The sequence below is a fragment of the Chaetura pelagica genome, unplaced genomic scaffold (genome assembly GCF_000747805.2).
Source record: "Chaetura pelagica isolate M959 unplaced genomic scaffold, ChaPel_1.0 scaffold31, whole genome shotgun sequence".
NCBI classification, from domain to species: Eukaryota; Metazoa; Chordata; class Aves; order Apodiformes; family Apodidae; genus Chaetura; species Chaetura pelagica.
The window spans coordinates 3,807,168-3,831,168 of record NW_009952481.1 but is presented as its reverse complement, the minus strand read 5'-3'; the positions used below and the strand labels follow the sequence as shown (position 1 = coordinate 3,831,168).

General features: G+C 42.8%; 1 protein-coding gene across 1 annotated transcript in view; it reads right to left on the bottom strand.

The window, feature by feature from the left end:
- Window positions 1–3,342: 3,342 nt before the first annotated feature.
- The window catches only part of PDZD2 (PDZ domain containing 2), a 137,109-nt gene continuing 116,450 nt past the window's right edge, over window positions 3,343–24,001 (bottom strand). The window contains exons 15-24 of the mRNA XM_010008740.1: window positions 23,237–23,340; window positions 22,324–22,489; window positions 20,436–21,226; window positions 19,098–19,242; window positions 13,553–17,069; window positions 12,804–12,921; window positions 9,378–9,479; window positions 7,081–7,351; window positions 4,914–5,048; window positions 3,343–3,509 (exon numbers count right to left, since the gene is read on the bottom strand). Coding sequence (XP_010007042.1) covers window positions 3,343–3,509; window positions 4,914–5,048; window positions 7,081–7,351; window positions 9,378–9,479; window positions 12,804–12,921; window positions 13,553–17,069; window positions 19,098–19,242; window positions 20,436–21,226; window positions 22,324–22,489; window positions 23,237–23,340 — 5,516 coding nt within the window. The remainder of the gene's footprint in view (window positions 3,510–4,913; window positions 5,049–7,080; window positions 7,352–9,377; window positions 9,480–12,803; window positions 12,922–13,552; window positions 17,070–19,097; window positions 19,243–20,435; window positions 21,227–22,323; window positions 22,490–23,236; window positions 23,341–24,001) is intronic.

Here is a 24,001-nt window from a genome sequence, read left to right as displayed (position 1 = left end):
TGGGAGCAAATTCACCTTATCTGGAATGCCTTCAAGTCCCTGGTCGTGGATGAAGTCTGTGATTCCATCTTTATTTTTTGGTCTTCCAAGAGGCAGCTGCAAGACTCTATAGAGTCCTAGAGCTTGGCAAACCCTCCAGCATGGCAGGAATCACTGCGGGGACGGATATGCAACCAGCAAGGCCAAAAATGCTCATGAACCCACTGAATACTGATGAACTAATGCAACACCCTCTGCCATTTTGGTGCAACCAAGCTCTCAGAAAAATAACATTTACTTAGCCAGGTGTGTAACCTAAGGTTTACTACATCGTTTTAGTCTGTCCATTCTGTTTGTAAAGAAAGCAGACCCATATTGCATAAATCCTGGGGCTTTTATGAGGAATGTCACCCCAATAGAGATGTCAGGAAATGCTACTGTAATCATATCAACACTGGTAGCATCAGTAAAGATGTTCCTTGTTCTTTCACAAAAGAAAAAAAAATATTTATTTAGGAACAGAAACAAATCAGGGTTAAATACTTTTTTTTTTTTTTCTTGCTGTAATGTTAGTAGAGAAATGTATCATTATAGCCATAGTAACTATCAGACTTAAAACATTAAACCTATCATTTAAATTATAGCCACTACTGAGTCACACACAAAAATCCCCATCTGCTGTTACTCAGCCAACACATATCTACGTGCATGTAAAATAAAATACTTAACAGTACTTACTGAAAAATTAAAACCTTCTAAATCACTCACAATGAACAGTACCTGCAAATAAGCTTCTGAAAATATTTACCACCTATCATCTCAAGACACCTCAAATTAAGTTTAATTTACAAAATTAAGACTTTACCTTTGAGCTCACACTAGTTTAGGAGTGAGGGAGACATAAGACTCCCAGCACTGGAACCTCAAACTTCTAAACAGTAGACTGAAAAAAAATGTCACTCCTAAAACACGACTGTGATTTACCACATTTAAGTAGCAAAAAATCAGTACTGCACTTGTACGTATTATACATATATAGGTATGTATTCACTATGCTGCATTAAACTCCACATGCATTTTATGTATCTATTATACACGCTATTACAATCGGATTTTGGTCATTCCTGAACAAGGTCTTGCTGTTTAACTGTAATTGCCTGTGTCTTCTCCCTGTTTTTCAGCAAATAGGCAGGGGTAACTTCTTTTATCCCAGCACAGGTCTGCAACCTCAGTGTGGTTCTCTGATCCCAAGTGCTGCATTCTCCTGAAGCCTCTCCCACCACAGAGGTGACAGGAGGCAAGGACTGGTCCTGACAGCTTTGGGGCCACAGGGGACCCAACTCCACAGTCAATTCACGGGACTGAACGTAAATCAGTTTCCACAGAAATCCTGCAGGCCAAGCAGTTGTAGGACTAGGCACAGCACTGCCTTTTGTGTAAACAAAAATTTGCATCTCTCCTTGGATTTCACATGCTAATATGTCACTGAAAAAGAATGAAATCTGTTCATTTTTTTGGCCAACACTGAACAGCTTTTATGCTTTCCTCGTCTTGGGCTGCCTTGTAGAACTGAATTTTCCTCTGCACAACCTGCAGTCTAATGAAGCTGTCACTGAAATGAACCAAAGCGAGTGCTCCACTAACCTGGAAGAGATTGTGCCAAGCGCTGTTGAATAAATGTAAATAAATTGAACTATAGTACAATCTTGGGGCACGGCCAAGTGACAAGCCCAGATCTTTTTTTAATAGCTACATAGTGTCTTGAGTCACTATAAACGTAGGCAGCACTTCAGATTTGAACGAGGTCCTGGATGAGAGCTCTTCACTCTGGGCATGTTGGCTGCGAGCAGTCCCCGGCCTAATGCAACAAACAACCTGAGCACTCTGGAACAAACAACTTGTTGTCAGCTGATAAGGACACTGGCCCATTTCTTCCGGTATCTCTTTTATGTTGTTGGGCTATTCCAGAGAAATAACTAAGTCTAATCTCTTGCACCCATACACTCTCCTTCCAACACAGCAGACTATAAATAACACTCAGGAACAGCATGGCCCACTACTGATACCTCTACTGGGAGCAGAGGTGAGAAAATCCAAACGAAGTGCCCACAGCATTGCAGCTCTTTCAGTTTTAATGTACTTAACATCATGATTTGTCCCATCTACACAGTTTTCAGTTTCACCATCCAGAAAACCCTCAGCATCAACACCTTCCTGACACAGCCGGGTGCACCTGTATCTTACACACACACCCCCACCCACTCTCACCAAGTAAAAATAAATACTGGACAGGAGAACACAAACATGAGTGATTAAAAGCCAGCACAAATACAGCCAGTTCAAATTTAATCTTTTATAAATCTCCATCCTTAGACCACCATTTTCCACCTTGAGTGTTTCAAGTTGGACAGCCTTAAACCTCTTGCAGCGAAATAAAAGCAGCCTGGCTTTCAGACATATGCAGTGATCACTGAAGTCTATGAGAGCTGCAAGTGCTCAGCACCTGAAATTATCCCCTTTTAAAAAATATACATATTTTAAAGGTGCCTAACATTAGAAGTCTAAATTCGAAAATCCAGACTTCGATTTTTATCGCTCCCATTTTAATTACAACTAACAACTCAGTCTACATCTTGGTGGACAATCACCTATTAGTTGGACCTTATTTTCTTGTTCACAGATTTCTACCACATTAATGTCAACTGCTTTCAGATACATGCTGCATCTAAGAGCAGACTCAGTAGTGGTAGATGCTGAGTTAGTTCATCAGTTTTAAGAGGATTTTTCAGCTTCCAATAAAATGCTCTTGTTTTGGGCATAAAAGTTGTGCAAAATTACTCTTTTGTCATGCATTTTTAGCAAAACTGTACTTAGAAGAATAAAGTGAGATTGTTCCAGACATTCTCTTATTACAACAAAAAAGGACCAGACCTTTAGTAAGTGTCCTGAAGTCTTATTACAGCTAAGTGATATAGTACAGTCTAAATACCCATCCTTGTCAACAGGATGGCAATCAACAAGTTACACTCCTGATGCTATGCAGATACTAAAAATATCAGGAACAGGCACAGTGTTATTTATCTCAGTCAAAATACTTTAAATCAAACCCAGGAGAGGTCTTGAAGTTCCATTAAAATTGCCACAAAATACAAAAGTGTCTCTAACATTTGGCTTCCTTCATCCCCAATAATTAGGTGAGATTTTATCATGTTCACCACATGCTTGCTCAGTGGTTCTCCAAGGCCCTTAGCACCTCTCTGTAGAGCATTTTAAGACACTTCTGTATGGCTTTAGAAACAAGACAGTTTCTAGCCAGTTTTAAATGTTTTGTCTTAACAAGTGTGCGTAGGTGTAGTGATTCCATCATAACGAAGTTCTGTGTTTTCTGATTATTAACTGAACAGGGCCCTCTGGCACGGACTTAATTATGTTCCAGGCATCATAATGCATGAGGCCAAGTAATGATTTTCCACTAACAGCAAGAATTTCATCTCCAGTTTCTATGTTTCCAGATTGCTCCGCAGCACCACCTAGGAGCAAAATGGGAAAAAGTCAGTGTTTAAAAAACCACCACACAAACCCAGTAAACCCACAAAGATTTGCTTTCCACTGTGACAAACTGCAAATAAACCATTTTTCCAACCACGGCAATTTACAGTACAATCACTTACATTCAGCTTAGCTCTAGCAATTTACCCCATGCTGCATCTCACAGAAAACTGTATTTTAACCAAGACAAATCCTTGTTATTAAAAATGTCTGCTTTTGAAGGAAGCCACAGGAGTGCATGAAACATGCCTCATGTTATTTCTGTAGCTGTAAGAAAACCTGGTTGAGAAAGTGAACGTACAGGCTGTATGTGGCATGGACAAACAGAATTTTAACAGGGATTTTACATGCAGATAAACCGGTAGGTCGTAAAACCCAGATAACAGGGGTGAACAAAACAAACGTGGGTAGTAAACTTAAGACAAACACATTAGACACAGAAACAGCTCCCGGGGAGGGGCACACCCCTCACTGCTGATGGAAGTTATGTTTTCTGTAACGATAATTTAATTGACAACATCAGTCATCACCGGGAGGAGAAAAGGACTGTATGTATCTAAGAATACAAATTAATGAACTAAAAAAATTAAGTATGTCCTTTACTCTCAAAGTCACTTTCTAAAGAGGGATACAAACACACTCAGAGGAATTGATAAGCCATTCAGAAAACACAAGTTTGATTTTCTTCCTCAATGAGAGAATATACAAATGCAAAGTAATCCTGTAAAAATGCTGTGCAACCACAGCTTCACTGAGAGTTTAATCTTATTTAGGAAGTGCTGTATTTTTCACTAAACTGAATAAAATCATAGCACAGTTCTGGGACTGGTTACTTTTCTATAAATGATTTATATAGGCTTAACTACCTGATGACAAAAAAAAGCATCCAAGAGTGCCAGTTTTTGAATATGAACAACACATACTCTTGGCAAAAGCTAATAGTGATGGCTTACAAGAAAATAACGAAGACAAAAAAAAACCTGTAAAATGGGTATAATGCAGGATGGTGCTTTGGAACCACACTGATTATGTGTATTGTGCATCTCTTAGAAAAGAGGATCAGATAAAGCATGAACTTCTCAAACCTTTATATATGATATTGTTGCTGTGGTTTAGTGTCTAAAATAGTTGACAAGCTCAGGAAGGAACTGCATCATATTTAGTAAATCAGATTGTTCCACTGACATTTATTAGCAGATTCAATTCCTAGCCATTCCCAGGAGTAGTTTTTTTAATGATCATTTTGGCAAGTAAGTGGTAAAAAACAAGGGCCACAAAAGCAACCTTTGCTTCAAAAAATCCTTGACTCCAAGAATTAAAATGTCTGTACAATGCACCAATGGAAAACCGAGATAATATCCACTGCATTTGCATGCTTGTAGTACCTTTAAATATCCTTTTTACAAGTAAGGGTCTGTCTCCAGCAATGGAAGCTTTTCCACCATCTAGACTGAATCCCAAACCAGCAGAGGTTTTCAATAATTCAACGCAGATGACATCATTCATATCCAGGTTTGGATCTGTGACAGAATACACACAGCATCTTGTTATACAGCTAGCAGTAAACTGCAAGCTTTGTTTGGTTGGTTTTGTTTTTGCTGCAATGACAATGCAATTCAGAGCTCAGTTCATATTCAAACTAGAACATATTGTCACCCTGTTTCTCAGAAATCAATGTGTATTATTGCAGCTGTGAAGGGGAGACAGAGCAAAATGCATTTACACACACAAACATTTTCATTTTGCATGTCCAAAGAAAATCTGACAAAGCATATTTCTTTTTTCAAAACTAAAGCTCAGCAAATTTAGCAAAAACTCTGAACATCAAAAAAAATAATGAAAAATTATGAAAAAGGTGTGTGGAGAGAATTTATTTTTCTTCTACTTGCTCCCACTTGCTTATTCAATGAGCCACATCTTTTCTAATAGCAGTAATGAATGAAATGTTACATTAACCAAACATGTTTCATCCTCTTAAGGAAAAGCCTGTAATTGCTCCCTGGTGCAAATAATTGTTTTGGTCTCATATCTATAGAAATAACCACACTTGTAGATGCATCTCACCTCCTATATATCAGATATTTTTTGAACAAAGCATCGCTGTAGCTGACATAAAATATTACTTTGCTTAGAAGGAAAGAAATGTACAATTTTGGAGAAGAGGACCCACTTATCCCTGGGTGAATGTAAAAATTATGCAGTCTGCATCATCACAAGTTACTGCTACCGTTATCTTGATCAATGGTAAACGTTATCTAGAACATCTGAAGATGTGCTTTGTCTTCAGGATGGAAATACACTCTCAATAATCCAATACTTTGCTTTGCTTTGTAAGATAACGTTGCCCCCTAGTGCCTGTACCCAGTAGATATTCTGCATTTGTTAATGTGCAGGACACGGGGAACTTACGGTATGAAGGGATTCTGAATTACAAATATTGTATCTATGGGAGCAGCTCGAAAAAGACTGATCAGTTCATTTACAGAGTGCATTTCTTTTAAGCTGTACTATAAAACATAATGTGAAAACATAAAACAATAAAAAGCGCTACACAAAACCACCTCCAACAAAACAGTAATGATTGTGGTTAACAGGTTAAGAATTCGCGAGCGACAGCTCCATGTCCTAGTTTTGGGGCGATCAAAGCTGAGTGGCTGGCAGGGAAAGATGCATCACCAAATCTCTCAACAATAAGCTGTAACTACTGCCCACTGCCCCCCAGGGATACTGCAGCAGTGCAGGACTGATTCAGGTCATCCTCCCCTCCTGCAGGAGGGGCATATAGAGAGGTAATAAATGGCTTTGTGTCTTAATTCTTAGAAAAAATAATAATTGAGACATCTACTTGCCACACACAAAGGGCAGCCTTCACACTGAAATGCTGTCTTGTTCCTGAACAGGAACGTACCATTGCACTGATCCATTTCCACTTAAACCATTTATCCCTAGTTTCCAATGGGATAGATGACTTGGATTTGGCTTAGCTCCATTTACTTTAGTATCAAAATATTTTTTCTATGTTTTTAATAGAAACAGTGTGAAATCTGCTAATACAAGGAGCAAGTTAAGTCCCTATGTATAACATGCAGGGTTTGGGGTTTTCTTTGAGGTTGCTTTTTTGCTTTTTTTTTTCCCCTCCTTTTTTGGTTGTTTACTTGCTTGCACTGACTACTGTTTCTACTTGAAAGGAGTTTGTCCCAGATTGAAAGAATATGTGGAATCACTAATTTTAGTAAAAATGTAATTAGTCCCTAACTGTCCTTCTAAGTTTTTGCCTAGTTATGATTTAAAAAAAACCAAAAAACAAACCAAACACAACCCCAGACCAAAATAACCCAAGCAAACAAAAAAACCCAACACAAAACCAAAACAAAATGAAAACCAAGCTGCATTTAGGTTCCAAAAAGAACAAATAAAATTTAAAGGTAATTTAATTTGCTCCCTTCAATCACATAAGGCACAGATGCTTTTAATTTAAAACACATGGACATTTTCCCCTTCAGTCTGCTCTGCAAGGGAATCCTTCCAACTGTTCTTGGACAAAGATCATACCTGTTCCTATTTCCATGGAAACATCTTTTCCAGACCCCACACATTTTCTGCCAGTAGCTGATATCTCAAGTCTGGAGGAATTGTTTGCTTTGTCTTTTTCCTTCTGGATGACAACGACCGCATCTTTGTACAGTCTTGTGTGATGAAGAGCATTCAGGACATCCCCATGGACTGAGCTCACAAGAGACCTGCCATTGATTGACAGCACAAGATCTCCTCGATGAATAGTCCCTTCTCGAGATGCCACTCCCCTTGAAAACACTCTGTGAACCTAGAAGAAAGATTTTTAACTTAATGATGCCTTAATCTCATGACCACACATAGTCAACAAAGTCCCCATCTAAGTTTACAATCAATGCCCACTGCCTGGATATCAAGCACACAACATTTGCTCCAGCAAACACCCTCAAATACTGTGGCCTAAGCAACTAGACAAGAACTGCAGTGAGGGAGTGGGGGATGGATAAAGCAGAGGAAAAGATGCCATTATTGCATGGTCATCTCTATGCCTAAGACAACCAAAATGAGCTGGAGAATGTAATAACACAGATCACTTGTGCTTTACTGAACTTCCTGAAGGTCTTCAATTAACGTAACTCCAAGCAACACAAAGGTTAAATCAACATCCGTGCTAGAGTGAACACTACAAACAACACTGCAGTGCATTAGACCCAGTCCCCATATTCCCCCTGTCTGGGACTTGTATCCTGGGCTGTTTGCAAATGCAGACTTCGAAGCAGTGCACAGCATCTGTGTAAAGGTTCTGACTTACTGCAGCTGTACAATTATGTTATTATTTCCCTCAATTTGTCTGATGAAATACCATGCAAACAGATGCAAAGAGATAATTTAGTGGCTTGAAATGCATTTTCTCCAGAGAAAAATTTCAGCAAGTGCAGCCGAGCCTTAGATGCTTGCTATTTACAAAAGGGAACTGACTAAGAGAGTCAAGACCTGGTCCTCAAAGACTTGCCTATCAGACACTGTAATTTTAGCAGCCAGAATCTTGTTTTCCATACACACAGTTCTAGGTCTGCTGGACAAAAGGTTCAAAGCAGCAAATCTGTGGACAAAGTTCTGCATGGCATTTTCTCTAGGAATTTATCCTAATACCCAGACCCACAGCAAGGAATGAGAAGCCTCTTGTCTCCTGTTCCATGTCCCTGCAGGGCCATGCTGAGATGAGCACCTGCCACAAGCCTACAGATGCAAGCAGATAAGATACCCAGCTAGTCTAAGCTGCAGTAACAGCCTCAATGATAGCTGTAGACACCCAAATGCAAGAGGAAAGTGGAATACAGGGGTCACGTCTAAAACATCAGCTGTCTTCCCTCACATGGTCAGCTCCTCAGTACCTTGAAGCTCACTTGGCATTTCTCTTTGTGCATCCAAGCGTGGTGCACCCAAGCTGAACAGTTCATCTAAGCAGCTCAGCACCCAATGCCAACCCTAAATCCAGCTGGAACCCAGAATTCCAGAAGGTCAAGGACATTAAAATGTTCCCCATCTGAGAAACATGCTTTACACATGCTGAATAAATAGGATGTGGAAAGAGCAACAGCTGATACTCTTCTGGTCTCATGACTAGTGGCATTTAGGAGAAAGAATTCATCAGCTACTGAGCTTGAGAAAGCTCAAGATCATATTTTTTAGTAGTGTTCCAGTCTTGGGGTGAAGAATTCTCTGGAGTGGGACACTGTTTAGTCTTCATGCTCACAGCTGGAACTGCAAGTGTTTGGGCCAGAGAGAGGGAACACAACCTTTGCAATGAGAGAAGTAGAGTCTGTTACTTAGACTGTGATCATATTTTAACTCAATGGCTGCTTAATGTAAAATACATTTACTTATATTGGTATGGTCTAAGAGCAAAAACCAGAGGATTCCTGCTAAGGGCTGCTGCAGGCCCCAAAGACTGAGGAACTATCCTTCTTCTAATTTTAGCCCTTAATAGACTCTCAGGGAAAGATTTAAATGCACATCTTGTGTAAAGAAAGTGGGACAGTGCAACTGCACTCAGAATTCTATTTACATGCACAGGATTTAGATCTAGCTGATCCCATCCAGTAGCAGAATTTTGAAGACTGAAGACATAATTGGCATCCATCTCCAATAATAAAAATTACACTTCCCAGACATTCTGTAATTTCAGTAGCAGATGGTATGCAGCCACCTCTGAGAGACACTGTTTTATGACTGTGAGTGACTTGCAGCAAGTCTTGATAAACGAGCACTTGATCTAATCACCAGCCTGCTTTAAAGCAAGCTTTGCAAAAAAATGACTTGCAGCCATCACTTACTGTGACTGATTTCTGCTCCAGATCTGTTCCTCCAGCAACACTAAATCCCAGGCCAGCTCCTTCTTCTTTGTGCAAGACTACAAAGTATGTGTCTTCTTTGCTCTAAAAGAAAAATGGAGGGGAAGGAGAAGAAAAACAAAACCAAAGATCAAGACCAAGTTCCTGCACAAATCACAAACTCCCAGTACCCTCAGATTATGGCAGGTGAAAAAAGCAACTCAAGGAATTGGAAGCTGAGACATTGAATGCATTTCTGTTTGTGCTACTGATGAGTAGCAGCAATATAGAAGAACTCAGGTGACAGAAAAGGTTCAAGGTTCAGTTCTAGGCTAGAAAACAAAATCGAAATTAAGATTGTGGAAGAGTACTAAAACTCAGGCAGTTGAATTTTCAAATTTACTTTGCTTGACATTTTGCAGTCAAAACTCAATAGTTCCCATATAGCTTTCTGGACCAAGCACTGCACTTTCCAGTGAATTACTATTGTTTCTGTTTTTCCATTTCTCCTTCCTCTTGAAAGACAGTTAACAAAGATAATAGCATCAGAGAATTGTTTTGGTTGGAAAAGACCTTTAAGGCCACCAAATCCAACCATTAACCTAGTCCTGCCAAGTCCACTGCTACACCACGTTTGTATGCACCCCATTCACACGTGATGAAATGCAGGGCAGTGTTGCAAGTTTCCCACAGGAAGCTGCATCTTCTCAGTAGTGCTGGACACTCTTGCAAGGGGCAGTGGCTACAAAATGAACCTTGGGAAGGTCAGACAGGACAGAAGGAAAAACTGTTATACTTAGGAAATAAATGCAAAGAGCCTTTTAGTGATCCAAATGGGACTAAACTGTGGTATTGTGGAAATGAGAGCATCTAGCACAAGAAAGGGATTGGTGCAGATCTGCACCAGGGCTGAATTTGGCTCCGGACCAGAACAAAGGTGTAAAGCTGGTTTCTTCGAAGTGATGGCCTGCTGCCAACATACAGGATTTGCCATGAGAGAGAACCAGTCCCATCGCAAGTCTGGTGCTGTTTTCTGAGCAATTAGGACTAAGCCAGATGCTGTTACAGAGACCACATTTTGTGCTTAAGGGTGACTGTAAGCAAGCATTAGGTGGAACAAGGGGATAGTAACCATCTGTGGGGCAGAGCATCAGAAGTGGGGAGCAGAAAGCAGGTCTCTCAGCTTTTCCTGGGATCCCATCCAAAGTCAGTCATTTCCAGAAACTGCCAACACTAAAATCATTGGCACATCATTAGAAACCAACCTCTTAATCTATTTAGCATTAAATGGCATATTTAGTTCACTAAACTCAACATTTTAACTCAGTGTTTGCCTTTTAATTTTGTTCCAAAAGGCACAAGGAACCACAGATTATTATCTCTTTTTTTGGTGAAACAGCAATTCTTGGTCTCAGTGCGTGTTTCTTTGCCAAACAGTGGCCCTGAAAGGTCTTCTGCATTAGAGGCATCCCTGCAATGTACAAAGTCAGTATCAGAAACCAATGACACCCTCACTGATCCACTGCTGCTTGAGGAGAGAGTAGCAGGCAGGGCTGAACATCTTACTCCACAATCTTTTGTAGATGTTGAGACCCTTCTCATCTGTACTTAAGTGAGAACAGCTTTATGCTAGCCTAGAAATAATAACATTAGTTAAGTTTCTAGGCTAGTCCCTTTTCAAGTGCAGTGGAGGTAATGGAGACACACAAATCTTTGATTATTAAGTACTAGAGCAGCTCTTTTTGTTCAAGAGGTCAGGTTATTTCCAACCCTTGCTACCACAACTTAATCCGTTTACACTGGGGAAGAAAAATAAAAACAAAAATAGCAGATGCTTAGATGTTGGAGGGTTGTATGAGGACCACACATCTCAGGCAAGTCAGCAACACAGTCTGAACCCTGTCTTCCCATGTCAAGGTCACACATTTCCTCTCTCCCCAGCTCTCAATGCTGTCCTCAGCCAGCACATGTATTATAGGGCACGAAGACCTGGCTATAAATGCTTATTGCTTTATTTGGCCATGCAGTGGACACACAAGGCCTCCAGTCACCATCTCTATTTAGCCTGTTAGCCAAAGAGCACTGGTCATAGAGATGTAAACAATAAAATGCCTGTATACACACATATATATACACATACATATAGTGGTAGCAGCACTAGGTAAATGCTAGCAGTAAATTCAGTGCTCTTCAGAGCAAAAAATTTTCCCGGGGAAGCTCTCAGTCCACATCAGGCAGTCCATCTCATTTTTCAGCAATTGCATAACTATGAAGAACAGTTCTATTATACATTTAAATCCAGCATTTGACTAGCATAAAGTTTTCCAGTGTACGTGCCATGCCGGGCTTAAATACGGATAAGAAACTATGCAGACAAGAAGTGCAATCCAAAAAACATTCAGCTTTATAAATATTTGAGTTCTCAGACTTTGAAAAGTGGCATAAATAAATAATCTCTCCAGGACCCCATGAAAAATACTTTAAAGAACACTTAATTACCTTCAGCCAGAAGCACAATCCAATCCTAATTTTATTTGTAAACCTATCAAACACTCTTGGCTCACCAAGCTCCTGGGACTTGCAAGATTTAGCTGTGCTGTCCCTGGAAGAAGGATATCTTGAGGAGGTCCTGTTCTGACCAGTCTGTCCTATATTTGAAACAGCAGCCTTTGTGAATAAGACTCAGGAACGCTCTAAATACAACTCAGCCAGCAGCTATGCAGAGCAGATGGCAGTTTCCCCTCCAGTGCTGTCATTATTTTATCAACTTCTGTTCTGATTTTAAAAGGATGTGGATGCATCCCAAAACCACAAACACAAACACTGCAAACAGGGAAGTAATGTTCTGGCAATCATTTAACTTTGGAGGCCTCTTTAAATGCCTGGATAATGAAGCAGGTTATCTTAACGCAATAACCAGTTTCCACAGAAGAGAGCAAAAAGGTCACAGGAGTCTCTTAGAAATCCTCCAGCAGGTGCTTTCTGGTGTTGCAAGCCACCAGTTTAGCATTAAACAAAACAAATTCAATTTCCATGACTGCAACTGCTAGCAAAAGGCGGGTGCTTCTAAGCACAAAGAGGAGCAGAGCTTCCTCTGCATGGTGGGCAAAGTGAGTCTGACCCACATGGTTGTTGGAAAGTGAAATTCTGATGTTCAGTTATTGCCAAACCCAGGAGTTTTTCAGCTGTAATGATAACTGAAAAGGAGGCATACTTTACTATTTAAAACAGATCTATTTATTGTGGCTTAAAACTTTGTCCAGTGCTTTCACAGTGGACAGAGAATACTCTTTCTTTGACAAAAAAAACCACTCAAATGTATTATAGGTTTATAGCAGGCATTCAAAAACCAGCATTACTAAAAAAACTACCATCACCTGTAACCTACCACTGGAGAAACTATGAAACCCTTAAGGAAGAGTTTTTTACCTTTACTTGTGCTTTGACTTCTTGGAGCATAGCAGCAACATCACATTTTGGTACTACTGCTGACAAAACGGATTGCAGCTTTTGCTGGTCCAGGCTTGAGACAAGCAGCTGATCCAAGCTAAAATTATTAGAAAAACATGAAAGACAGCTTTATCTTTCTATGCCATGTAGATATATGTCTCAGGTATACAACGTAGGTTGCATTAGGGCAAACAATGAAGGGCCAGCTCATTAACAAGCAGAAATCTTGAAAACAGGTAATAAATGGTGTATGCTGGCAGAATGGAAAGCGGCAGAGAAGACAATTTATTAGTAACTCTGAAAATCAGTCCCCATTCTCTTCCCCCATTTGTTTTAGCAACAGACGTTAGCAAAAACAAGAAGACAGCTACATCTGAGTAGTGTTCCTGGCAGGACAACAAGCCCGTTTGTCACCACGGGCTGTGCTGGCAGCCAGCTCTGCGCAACATCCCCTCCACAGCGGCTGCTGTGCCGTCATGTGGTGAAAAACTGACAAAAACCAGCTAAAGGTTCAGAGAAAAGGAGCCTGGCCCTGCCAGAATAACATGCTTCAGCGCGTGCTGAAGCATGGCTGTCGCCACACAGTCAAAGCATGAAGGACAGCACCCCGAATTGTGAGGGCAACGGGGGCCAAAGCTCAAACACACACTGGGGGTGACCTGGGGGCAATGGGGAACCTTCCTCTCAGGAGAGGCAAACCAAACCATAGCAGCAAAGCCAACACCAACCTGATGGACCAGCTGTCTTCCGAGCGCTCCCCCTCCGGAGAGCTGCCATGGGGCGCGTCGTCATCCGAGGCAGACCCTGGCGTCCCTGAGCTGCTGTCCCGAGGGCTGCTGCCGCACCCCCCTGGCCCGCCCGCCTCCGCAGCAACACCGAGGGCTCTGCGGGGTGTGATTTCCAGCTCCGTCTTGAAGCAGGCGGGCTGCGCTGGCCCCGAGAATCCCTCTCCACACAGCTTGTCCAGGTCGGGCATGCTGAGGGCCCGCAGCTCCCGCAGCCTGGAGCGGGAAAGCGGCGGCCTCCCCAGGCCCCGGCTGCGGCGCGCCTGCGAGGCCGCGGGGGGACAGGCAGCCCCAGTGCTGCCCCCCTCGCTCCTCTGGGGCTTTCCTTCCCCCTTGCTGGGCTCCGTGCTGCTGGGGGACCTGCTTGTGGCGCTGGCTGGGCTGGAGCTGCCGCCGTAGGAGCTCAAGCTGCGCCGCAGGGCCCGCGGCGCCTCGGCAGGGCCGGTTGCCCCTGTCCCACCACACGACCTCCTGACCAGGGGGGACCTGACGGATGAGTGAATATCAATGGCCTTCGTGATGGGCCGGTCAAAATGTGCCAGGTTTTCAAAGGATTTGATTCTCTGTTTGACAGAGAAGGATGAGGTAGGCTCATGTGGCCAGGTCAGCTCATAGTAGTAGTAATTCCTTCTGAAGCTCCTCAGCTTCTCAGTGGCAGAGCAGCTGGTGTTACTAGCTGAGGGGGAAGCACCACGGACCCTCTGGGCATTTTTGGAAGCGTCCTTCCCGCTCTGACCATTTGGTGGGTTGAGATGCACCATCTTTGACATCCCCGACACCATCTGGGGGCATTTCTCCTCTGCAGTGTGGCCTTGGGGTTCTTGCACAGGATGGACCTCTGCAACATGGCATTCCTCCCTCAGCTGACCCGATAACTGGGCTGGCATTGAGTAAGTCCTTGTCACAGGTTTTGACAAGCCACAGGGATTTCTGTCTCTGGTGGCATCTGCTTTCGAGAAACACTGCACGGTGTCCACCTCCTCCGTCAGATGAGGTACTTCTGTGTTTACCTCTTCCGTTTTCTCTAGCAATGGCAGTTGCAGAAACGATGCTGGTGAGGAAGAGGTGGAGGACGAGGAGGAAGAGGATGATGAGGAGGAAAGCTTCACCTCAATGAAAGTGCGTTGGATCTGCTGAACTGAGGGGGACCTCAACAAAGAAGAGCGACCAGTAGATAGCCCTCCATTTTGCAGATCTAATTGCCTAAGGTCATCTGCACTACAGATGCTCTTGATTGTGCTGTTTTGACTTGTTCCAGGGTTCTCAGTCCTCCCTTTCACATATTCAACTTTTTGTATCCCCTGAAGAGATGAGGTGATTTTGGACTGACTGTCTCTGGCTCTGAAATCATCCACCTTAACATCCTTACCCTGACATGTCACAGGCTGCATGGAAACTTGCTTTTCTTTCAGCTTCCCCCATGCCTGTTGTAGGTCTGTTAGCTCCCCATAGCTATACTTCATTTCACCACTCACTGTTGGGGTTCTAGTGCCATTCAGGAGAGGCAAAACTAAACCTTCAGAAATGATTGAAGGTTTATTTTCTAGCTCTGACTTCAGAGCCCTTGAGGCTGCGGAAATGCTCTTGCCAGGATCTGGGTTTGTAGGTGAATTACGGGACAAAGGTGTTTTCTTCCCTGGGAGTTTAGGGGACAGTTGTGGAGAAACAGAAATCCTTTTCTGATCAGCCCCACTGACTTTGGTAGGATTAATGCCACAAGAATCTGAGTTTGCCTTTGATTTGCTTTTGATGGTGAACCCTTTTAGCTTTGGTCCTGCTTTGGCCTTCTGGTTATTCAAAAGAGTGTCCATTATACTTTTTTGTGCCATTCCCTTAGACTCCTGACAGGATTTTTTCTGCGAGGATGGGCTGTGCAGAACTGCAGCTCCTTTGCAGTGATTTGTGCCTGAGCTTTGGACTTTTCCATTTGAAGTCCTTCCTGAAGTCACAGAGTTAATTTTCTCATTTTTCCCTGGCAAGTCATGAGTTGTATTTGCCTTTGGATCTTTAGATCTAGTGGGAAAGGGAGACCTGAGTGATACTGCTCTTGATGATGCATTCAAATGATTGCTGTCTGTTTTAGACAAGCTGGACAAAGTGTTGGTTTCTTTCTTCACTGAGCAATGATTAACAGCATGATTACAGTCCTCAACGACAGCTTCGCTTTCAGATTTGGACCTCTGCTCATCATTACATCCTTCTTTCTCAAGCAAGTTGTTCGCCAAGCCACTGGTACTTCTACCAGAGCAAAAGCTTACCTTTTTGCAGTGCAGCAACCCTTCCTCTTCAATGGATTCACAGCATTTCATATGTCCATTACTGTTCCACAAACCCATCTGTTTTTCTGTACTTAAGGCACCATTGTCACAGAAGGAGTAAACTTCAGGGATACTGACTGAATTCTTTAGGATGTCTTTTTCTGGCAGGAAAACTGAGGAAGAAGAACACGAGGTTGCAGAGGACACCTCAGAACATTGTGAGGGACATGGAGTGGGACCACTGTGATCATCCAAGCCTAGTTTGTTGATGCTTGTCTCCAGTGACCCACACATTGCACAGCCCTCGGTCAGCAAAACTTTGCCGCCGCAAGGGTGCAGCAGGGACAGAGAGGATGAGCTTGACGCAGATGTGAGATGCTGCTCCTGTGACGGCTGTTGTGGCTCATCGCTCATGCAGCAAATCTCAATTTGCTCCTCATCTGACTCCATTACAGAACAGACTGCAGGGGCATCAGCAGCAGCACACGGCCCCAGCAGCACCTCGTTAGCACTATCAAAGGTTTCTGTGACAGACTCTGCGTCCGAGTGAGAATCCTCTGCAGCCCCATACATAGACTTTGGAAGTGGGTCGCTTCTCTTACCTTCCAGAGAGTTTGCTGCAGGCAACTCATCCTCATTTAAACTGCTAAAATTCCTAGAATAGTTATTTAAAGAGTTTTTATTCACAGTAAAGAGCTTGCCTGTGTTAATGGAGTCCAACACAGACAGCCCCAAAACCCCTTGTGCATTAGCTCCACAATTCACAGTTTTTTCCAGCAGCTCCTCCTTGGCCGGCCGTGGCTCAGATCCAGGACACCCCTCGTCAGTCCCACAGCAGCACAGCGTGGTGTACTCATCTCGGAGGGGGTTTTCTGCTCGCGACGGGGTGCGCAAAGCCCTGCTCTCCGGAGCACCCATTTGGCTGAGCAAGTCATCGATATCGGTGACCGGGATGGCAGCCTGGCCCTCCTCGGCGCGGCTGCTCCTCACGGCACCTCTTTGCACGTCTTTGCTGGCGGCATCAGGTGGCAGTGTTGTCCTCTCTCCCGCACAGCCGCCACCGCCAGCCTTCTGCAAACCTGCTGCTCCTCCTTGCTTCCCAGCGCTCGGTTCTTCCTCAGTTGGGAGGATGCTAGTGACATCGGCCTGGTTTTGACTGTCTACCCCTGGAGACAGGATGAGGTTTGTAAATCTGCTGACAACTGCATAATGATAAAAATAAATAAATGGAAAAAAAAAAGTAAAATCCTGGCAAATATAAGAAGTGATATACAAAACACCAGGTTTCATTACAAAAATAAACACCCACATAAGTCAGACTACAGGTTTTCCTTTTGCTCTCCACTCCTCCTCTTCTGTAATGATGTTTACAACAACTCAAATTAATCACAACCCCCTGTATTCAAGTTGCACACAGGAGGGAGCAATCCACTTATGCAAGGGGAGCAGTCATGATCTGTTTAGTCCTCTTTGAAATTTCAGCAGTCAAGCAGCCAACTATGGAAGTGTCAGCGTAAGTCAGGCTGAGCAGCACTGCTTCTCATTACTTGTTTGATCAAAGATGTCTCCACAAGATTGCAGAGAGAGCACAAAGCCCTGGTATAGCAAGCAAAGGTGAACTGATAACAGTCATGAGCTGTGTGTAAGTAACTTGACTCTGATCCTTCTGGCACTTGTGCAGGTGTTTAATGTAACACACATGGATGACGTTATACACACGTGGGCTTTACAAGATTTTTGGCACAAATCTTTCCTTGCTTCCAATGCATTTTTAGCCCACTCTATGGCAAACACACCGAGCTCCCTGTCACTGCTGCAATCCAACACATTCCTGTTCACCCATTTCTCCATCTTTTCAATTTTCAGCATTTCACCCTAAGCACCTGCTTGCACATTTCCACACTGGTTCTGGGACATGCATTCCCATTCAAGCTGCCTTCCACAAGCCAGCTACTGCCACATGAGGCCTGCAAAGTGCACGGAGAAGGAGGAGTGTATTCACAGAGTCAGCATCCTTTCCTCATCATTCAAATGTGACACCTCTCTAATCCTTGTACGAACCTGCAGGATTATCCACACTACTTAACTTATGTACCCATGTTTAAAAGTGTACATTCCTCCTAGAGTCAACACAGGGGGAAAACTTCTTAGAACAGCAACTTGTAGCAGCCAGGTGAGGATGTGAAGTACTGCCCTGCTTCAGCATGCTGGATCACTCCCTGAACAGACTCTCTTCTCTTCTAGTGTGGCAATGCCAGAGGAAGGGTACAACGGAAGAGCTGCCTGATAAAGGAGCAACAATGTGCCCCTGCCCCAATGCTATTAATTGGAACAAGCCACAGCAATGTAAGGGACCAAGAACAGGACTCTGCCAAGCCAGGAATTCCTTAAAGAACAACTGGAACTGAAGCATCTGGAAGTGCTTTAGGCTCCTGGGTATTAATAGGTACACAAAGAAGATCATAAGCTAGAATGAAACAAAATATTATGTTCTTCCTGAATTTGAAAAGTATGCTTTTCTTATTCAAACACTCATTTCCATACCACATAATTTGTACAGTCTGTGGGGATGCATATATTGCTGTAGCAGCATAAATCAGCCTGGGGCAGAAACTAAGGTAGTATCAAGTATTTCCATTCAAAGTAGAAAACTTTTTGTAAGACACATGCAAATAAATATTGTGATGATATTGTAGTTTTCTTGGGGTTTCCGTTTAATCTTTCTGCACATCAGAGACTTCTGGCAGATGAAAAGGCAAGAACGAAAAGAGACTTTTTATTATCTTACTGTCCATTCATAAAAACATTACGTAAACTTCAGATTTAAGAGACAGATGTGATTATAAAGGGTCAATATATTCCCTGAGCAGGCACAGCAGTAAAATGGGTTGTCAGGACAGGACTGCTGCTGCGTTAGCTCCAGGTCTGCATGAAGTGACTCAGACCTCCGCAAATACTGGCAGGAGGAATACACTGTATGTGGGAGCTTTGAACATTGCACAAAAGAGCACATTAGCTCCCCTCACAGTGCTGCTAGGGAGGAAGGACCCTGAAGCCTGGTTTTGTGATGAAGTGCTTTGCCTGGCCCACCACTGCAGACAGAATGTATCCTGTTTTAACTCCAAATCTATGTGGGAAGCTGGGACAGCAGATCAGACCCAGCGGATCTAAGGGAATTTTCTTCACTGGTACTCAAAAAAAATGGTACAAAAGCAAAACTACTCTCTCACCTGATGCTGCTTTCTGGATCTCCAGGGTTACAGATGTGGGAAGACATTGCATAAGCAAGCAGATTTCCTCATACGTCATCTTACTGACTGGGATACTGTTGATGGTAGTAATCTCATCTCCTACAGCCATCTTGCCCATTGATCCCTGATGCAATGAGAGATTCAAGGAAATTACACACGCACACCAGAAGCTCTGCCACAGAGGCAAAGTGCAGGGAAGTAATTAGTAGCTTATAAGCAACATTCCCTCCTTCACATCCCTGCAGAGCACAGATACCACTGCTGTCAGTTTGCCAACACGTAAATAAAGGGCAGACTGCTTTTGCCACAAGAGAAATTAATCATCGATCTCAAACAGGAAGGTCAAAAGACCTCCTGGTTTCTCTGAGTGATTAGTATCAGGATGGAGGACATAGCCCTCCTCATTTAAATGAATTGGGATGAAGCAGTTCTACCTTCTTCAGGAGTGGAACACTGTCTATCATTTTTGCATTTTATATATGAATTCTATTGCTGGTCACAGCCTCCCACTGGACCAGTAGGACTCTCCTGAATAACTAATTTAGACAGGAACTGAGCTTTTGAGGTAAAAGCCTAAGTATCTTTCTAAACACTACACAGTAAGTCAGAGAAAAAGGCAGGAACAGAACCGAAAACCCCTGCTTTCACAGCAGAGATCAGACTACAACAACATAGCCCCTCTTATCCTAGAGGCCACTAACTAGATTAAAAATGCTGGACATCAGAGTATCCTCCTTCCTCTTTCTGCACTTCTGCATCTAGCAAGTGGAATTGCTATTCCACTTCCAGCATGAAGAAGGACCCACACTAGTAGGTGCATGTATGAGATGCAGAAGCGCAATGCGTCAGTGGTAATACCATGGTGCTTGGCAAACCAGGCCAGCATCTAAGGCCTCCTGGTACCAGTTCTGTATAACACAGGAACTGTGCTTATAAAACAATAGAGCATAAGAAATATTTTTACCACCAAGATTTACTTCTTTGCCTTTGCCCCGGTAAAAAGAAAGGAAACAGAAGAATAGTGTTCCCTCAAAACTGTGAGTGGGGATGAGTCCATGTTAGTAGATCTGCCTCTTGACTTCCTTAGTTTTGAATCACCCAGGGTGCACTTCTGAATCAGAAACACTTCATTTAACAGCAGCTTCAGAACAGTATGGGATGAGATGTTTTGCCCAGCAGAGACAAACATCTCCCTTGCACTTATTCTCCAAGGATCACTTGTATAAGACTAATAAGGCTAACACCAGTAATACTACTAATAATAATCCCTGTAGAGTGAAAGCAAATCACAACAAGGCAACCTAAATAAAAAATTACCATTTCTGCTGCTCCACCTGGCCGCAGCCCTGTGACAACAACCTTTAAGGGCATGGCCTGGATCTCCAAATCCAGGCCAAATGACTCGTGCTCATTGCGAACCAGAGTGACTATTTCACCCTGGCCCTGCCCAGCCCCATTGGGCACTTCACACTTCTTGCTGTGAGGGAGCGTCCTCGCAACAGGCTTGTTGTAAGAGCCATGTTCCTCCGTCTTGTGTCTCTGAAGGCTTCGGCACTCAGTGCTCATCATGCTTTTCACTCTTGTGACTGCTCTGTGCTCAAGTTTTGGTGATCTCTTAGATTCCAGTTGTGCTTCTCGGAGCTCCTTCAAACTCAGGCTGCCAAGACGAACTTCTGGCATACTTGAGTAATCAAATGCTATGATGGGGAAGAAAGGAGACTCAGCTTGCTCCAGCGTGCTGTCTGCAGACTCCATGGAGCTGCTGAAGACAGGGGAAGATGTCTCTGTGCCACTGTATCTAGGTGACTCGCTGCCCTGGCTCTCATCATCAATTTCTATGGATGAGGTTGTAATGACAATGCTAGCATTCTCCTGAATCTTTGCCCTCTGGCTTCTTTGCAAGTGGGAACTTTCGTCATCATCACTAACGTCACCATCATAGAAAACAACCCTTCTCTGTCGATGAAAGGGGCTGCGGGTAGATTTGGGGCTGTCACTGAGGATGCCAGGTCGGACAGACTCCATGTGCTTGTTGTGAAGGCTGGATGATCTCCCACTAGTTGGAGAAGCCAGACCATTTGCTTTTGCCACTCCTGCTTCTCTATCTGCTAGGAAAAAAGAAAAAATAAAAAAAAAAGTTATACTTTTATTGCAGTTAGATATGATCTTTAATACCTCAACTGCAGCAGAATAAATGTTGTTCTGTTTGCTTGGGAAGCCTTAACACCTTCTCATAAAGCAAAAAGCAGTTTGTTCATGTTCTCCCTCTATCTACAGTAAACAGCACAGGGACAGATAGCTCCACAGTTTACGGGTAATTTCTAAAATCAGTTCATGGCACATCTGTTTCTATTTTTAGTTTATTTCTAAATTATGACCATGACCCAAAGAAGAACTTCACGTGTCTTTTACTTTAAACACAGAATGTCTTTCACGTTTTGCTCAAATCTATGCTCATGACTGCATGCATCAACTTTCAGTTTCAAATTAAAGATTAATAAACCTGAAAACCTTTCCTTTATCCTTCTTAAAAAAGAACCTTGTTTTGTAGAAACTTCTTTTGCTTTGCTTTCTGGGGTTTTTAAAATACAAAAATTCTTTTAAGCAGTAAATAATGGATTTTCAGAGGAATACAAGCTGTAGACAAAGACATTACTTGAGAAGCAGAGGAAAGAGAGAACAAATGTAACATCCTCTTGATTTTGAAATCAGGTATATGTCAGTAAGAAAACGCGAAATTCTTTCAGTCAATTGCTACGGGGAGAAACACATATACAAAATATGTAATATAAGATTGAATATTTTATTGTTTTTACACTGCTATGTGTGACACTTTGAAATTGTGTACTTGAGATAGCTATGAATACTTTCATTTAAATCTAATCAATCAGATGATCATCAGTCCTTTGAAAAAAAAACCCTGCAGTGCTGTCCATCTAGTTTCAGCCACACCAATCAAATAAAGTCATTTTCACATAATCAGACCAACAAATTGGAGAAAATAGCACAGAAACAGGCCTTTATGTGCACTGTTGTAAATGCCTTCCATTTTACAGTATTTCATATGATCAGCATTGGTTTGCACTACATTGTTATGCATTTCTTACCAGCACATGAATCATCGTAGCCCCCCTGAAAAGCAAACCAGTAACCAGTGACTCTCCCCCTCATTAGCCACATGACCAAACACATTTCTGTTGCTTACTGAGGTTGCCAGGGAGAAGAGAGCCATCATCCAACAAACTGTTTCTGTTCTTCTGAAGGAGCTGCTCCTCATTGCAGGAGCTGGTTAGAGCATTAGAAAATGGGAGCTGGCTTGTGCTGTCGTGCGAGAAGTACTGGGAAAGCTCTGCCTCTGAGCTGACAGATCCCTGCTGAAAAGAAGTGAGCCTGGTGACCAGCTGTTACCAAAGTTTAAAGTCACCTGTCCCTATCCAAGTATCACAAACTCCACTCACATTTCCACGTCAATAAAAGAAGTTCGAAGCCAATTTTGAAAACAGAGGACTTGTCCGTATAGAAAGCCAAGCTGCCTAATTTGGGAAGGCTGAAATTATGCACTTCAACACATTTTTAGCCCATACAATAAATAAAAGAGGATTCCAAATCCCACTACTTTGGAGATGTGATTCAATGCAGAAACAAGGGAGGAAACCACTCACTTGTGGAATTCCCTTTACACATCTTCTGCACTGAGGGAAGGGATTGTACCTCTGGACACAGTTTGTACAGTTTCTTTGGTTTTTCCAGAAAAAAAAGAGACTTTTACACTGCAGTGGCTAGACAGAATGACCAAGCACACAGCACACCCATGGGACCTCCTATCTTTGTCCCTGTCCCACAGAGCAGGGAACCCCTGGAAGTGGCAGGAGGTGGGAGCCCACAGCTTTCTCTGCCATGCTCTGCACATTGCTCCCAAAGGCTACAGCTACACAGACAAAACAGGAGTTTGCTGCTGTCACAATTTAAATGCGACATCAAAAAAAGACCTTTTTACAGAGCCCTTGTGGCAGGGAAGAAGCCAGAAGGTTTGGCTTTGAGCTCCTTGATCAAGTAAAAGCTTCAGTAAAAGCTGAATTTGAAGCAGACATTGTATTTATTGCATCTAATTCTTTTACCCGGCTTGCTGGCTCCAGAAAGCGTTTCATAGTCCAGCTGAGGGCAGATGAGCTCTCTCCTTGTTTGGCCTTCACATTAGGAGATGGGCTTTTTTGTACAGTTCCTGTCAGATACAGGTTTGTTAGATGTCAAAATTAAAGTTGTAGTCCATATACTGAAACAAGCTCCTCATTAACCTTCTAAGCTGGAGGTGGCCTTTAAAGCCCACTTACTATCTGAATTGCTTTCCTGAAATGAGATTTATTTAACATTGCACAAGCTCTCCCTCTGATCAGATGAAACATTATCACAGAGACATGTTAATGCCAGCCAAGCCCAGGACAGAGCTTTGAACAACAGATGAGCAGGATGAAGTCTCTCTCACCCACTGGAGCAGGCTCCTGACTAGGTGCAACTTTAAATGATAGATCAGCAGCCACTGGCAAGGTCTACTTCCAAAGAAGGTCTTAGCTGACACAAAGAGGGTAGGTATAACTCCAACTTTGGTCTGAAAATTAACTTTCTAGTCACAATGCCAAGATGTCACTCTGTCTGTAAGATTTGAGGAAGTGCTAAGTCTGGAGTTAAAAAACATCAGACAAGTGCCAGAGTAGACATTTTGACATGACCCTGAAGATTAAAATGCAGTAAAAACATATCATCCAGAATGCAATATCTGGACATTTTCAAATTGATACAACAACACTTTTCTGGGGTCATTTGGTTTATTTGTGCCACCTACAAGGATAAACGCACAAAGGTGGAGTTGATTCCTTCTGTCCTTT